The 3,191-nt window shown below is 43.3% G+C and overlaps 1 protein-coding gene across 1 annotated transcript; it reads left to right on the plus strand.

Annotated features, from left to right (window-relative positions):
• The first annotated feature begins 756 nt into the window (after positions 1–756).
• On the plus strand, positions 757–2,892 carry FOXI1 (forkhead box I1). The gene is made up of 2 exons (XM_013953675.2): positions 757–1,330; positions 2,339–2,892. The coding sequence occupies exons 1-2, from the start codon at positions 757–759 to the stop codon at positions 2,890–2,892; spliced, it is 1,128 nt and encodes a 375-aa protein (XP_013809129.2).
• Positions 2,893–3,191: the final 299 nt, after the last annotated feature.

Below are 3,191 nucleotides of genomic sequence, written 5' to 3' on the forward strand. Positions count from 1 at the left end.
GGTTTTATGACCTCTCTGCACCAGTCCTGCAGCAAAGAGGAAGCAGCAAATAATGATTTCCCATCTCAGTTTACCTATTTACAGCTCTAATGAAAGGTTTGATAATTAAGCTTGAATTTTTTTTCTCACAAGATTAAGCCTTACTTTAGTGAGTAATTCCATTTAAATCAGTAAGATTACTCACGTGAGTAACCGGTTGCAGAATTTGGCTGCAGTACTATGATTGCCTAGGGGGAAGTACAAGTAAGTCTGCAATTAAAATTACAGAAGGAAAAGGAGATCTGACCTTTTAAAAAAAGTATATGTATGCCTACTGTTTCATTGAAGAATGACAATGGCTTTTGCATTCTGAGGTGTTACTAGCAGCAATACATAACTCCTTTTCTTTAGAAAGAAAGGCATAAAGGTAGAAAGAGGAGGATCTCTGATTAGGGCTTTTAACTCCAAGGCACCTTAGGCTTTCTTTATGTGCATTACATGAGTGGAAAATTCCTTCATTCATTTAAAAAGATAACCAGTTGTAACTTTCACATTTCGTTGATGTGACATCGATGACTCGCTGGGGCTGCCAGCATTCCCAAAAGGATATCGTCCTCATCTGCAGCCACTCAGGGCTTCGGGGTGGAGCCTGCAGCGCAAGCCGAAACATTTACAGGTGCATAAGTACGTGGGGAAGGGCACAGGTGATGCACCTGTCTCAGGAAAGGAGGACTAGCGCAGGTGTGTCTTAACTCAGTCAGCTGCCTCATTTAGAGCATGAGCTCCTTTGATCCACAAACGCACTCTCCACCACGCTGCAGCCCACAATTTCCAAATATTGGTCAAGAACCTCCGGAGATGAGTATCTACTATGAGAACTTTTTCCATCCACAGAATATCCCAAGCCCACAACGACCTACCACCTTTGAGACAACGGACTACAACGCCACTCCCAATCCTTACCTCTGGCTAAATGGACCTTCCATTACCCCACCGCCATACCTGCCAGGATCCAATGCCAGTCCCTTCATTCCTCAGTCTTATGGGATGCAAAGGCAGCTTTTGCCTAACATGCATGGCTTGGGAGGAACTGACCTTGGCTGGCTTCCTCTCCCATCCCAGGAAGAGCTGATGAAGCTGGTTAGACCACCTTACTCCTACTCTGCACTAATTGCCATGGCTATCCATGGAGCGCCTGAAAAGAGGCTGACTCTCAGTCAGATCTACCAGTACGTGGCTGACAACTTCCCGTTCTATAACAAAAGCAAAGCTGGCTGGCAGAACTCCATACGGCACAACTTGTCTCTCAATGATTGTTTCAAGAAGGTGCCCCGAGACGAAGATGATCCAGGTATAGCTTTCCTCCTTCTTTTAAACTTGATTAATTTTAAAATGCCTAATACACTGTAAAGAGACAAAATAGGCCAGATTCAGGGCATATCCACAGTAGCTCCTCTATTTTCATAATGCTGTGCTGGAAGGCACCCATGCATACTTGAGATCTGAATCAATGTTGCTAATAAATCTTTGCAAGGAAGGGGATTCTTTACTGCCCTAGGTCTTTCTGAGACCTGATCAATGTGCTGAGCACAGAGCAAGCACAGGAGCAGCCTAACTGAGCAAGACCCATTCAAAACCCATTTGGTGTAATGCGTATGACTTATGTCTAACTTAACTGGGAATTAATGGAAAGGGGATAAGACAAATTCAGATATGTCTATGAAATTCAGCAGCTTTAGGGATTCAACAGTTCTCATGAACAGTATGCTTTTGTTTCGTTTGTTTCAAATTGAGTTTTGCTTGGAATCACAGCTCTTCTGTTTCCAACCACTTGGCCAGTTTGCTGTCAGATTGTTCCTTTATTTATTGTTTTCTATCAACAGCTCTTGAGAAGCATTGAGAACATTTATAAACAATTCAATTACTCTGCCACAGAGGGCCAAAAATCTGGTTCTGTCTCATTAGTAGCCTCTCCTACCCCACTGAATGAGGAGGAGCAGCCCAGAATATGGTTTGATCACTCTGTGCTGTAAATTCAGAGGACCAGCTTAAAAGCTGAAAACTTTTACTCAAAAAAACAAAACAAAAACAAATTCCCTGTGGCTCCACTTGAAGTTTTGGCTTTGTTGGCCATGTGCTGTGTTGGAACTATGAGATTCAGGCCAACGCTTCACACACTTCTCTGAATTCAACAGACTTCTGCTTCTATGCAATTAAAAATACGTAACCTTTTGCTCTTGCAATTGTTATGTTTCTTTGAAGAAGTGAGAGAAACATATTGAAAAGTCCTATAAAACTGCTCTGTGCTGTCTATGTGCATACTTTTAAACTAAAAATGTGTTTTTTCTCCTTTTGACAGGAAAAGGGAATTACTGGACTCTGGACCCAAACTGTGAGAAGATGTTTGACAATGGAAACTTTCGCAGGAAGAGGAAAAGGAAATCTGACACTGGGACCAGTGCTGCCTCTCTTGCATCTGAGAAGTCCGAGGACAGTGCCCTGACTGGCAGCCCCAAAGCTATAGAGCATCAGGATATCTTGGAAAACTCATCACCCGGGACTGACAATTCACCTGAGAAACGATCTCCACCTCCATCTTCCAGTAGTCCCTGCCTCAGTAACTTCCTCTCCAGTATGACTGCATATGTTAACGGCTCTAATTCAGTGAGCCGATCAGTGCCTTTGGGACTCAACACTGAACCCATTGACAAAATGGGACAGAATATGGTAGGCTTTAATTCTTATTCCCCACTCTCTAATATCCCCAGCCATGGTGTGGGAGAGTGGTCCAATTCCATGCCTTCCAGCCATCTCGGCTATAGCAACTCAGTGCTCAACCAGTTTAACACCCATTTTTACAGCAGTATCAGTACAAATAACACCTTGTATCCTAGGGAGGGAACAGAGGTTTAAGTAAAAAAGGATTGTAAGACAGCAAAGTGTGGGTATTTACAAGAGGTAATGTTCTGTGGGCAGATGATTAGTGTTAGCCTGTTGCCTCGGGGACCTACATTGCATTCTGCCTTCTGACAGCCCCACACCTGTTACCCATTAGACTTACACAAATCACAAGCACTCCACATTTGGTAGCTCCATGTAAAATTTCGGGGTTTGTAATGACAACAGTAGTGAAGAGTTATCCTGGAAGATAGTGTATGTACTGCTCCCAACCATGCTCTTTTGTGGACATCCTTGAAGAGCTAGTGTTTGCC

The sequence above is a fragment of the Apteryx mantelli genome, chromosome 14 (assembly GCF_036417845.1).
Source record: "Apteryx mantelli isolate bAptMan1 chromosome 14, bAptMan1.hap1, whole genome shotgun sequence".
In the NCBI taxonomy this organism is placed as follows: Eukaryota; Metazoa; Chordata; class Aves; order Apterygiformes; family Apterygidae; genus Apteryx; species Apteryx mantelli.

Bases quoted from the DNA above. Each gene is read 5' to 3' on its own strand.
- FOXI1 (XM_013953675.2), top strand. From the start codon at position 757: ATGAGCTCCTTTGATCCACAAACGCACTCTCCACCACGCTGCAGCCCA. The intron at 1,331-2,338 runs GTATAGCTTTCC...TCCTTTTGACAG, and splicing joins CCGAGACGAAGATGATCCAG to GAAAAGGGAATTACTGGACT.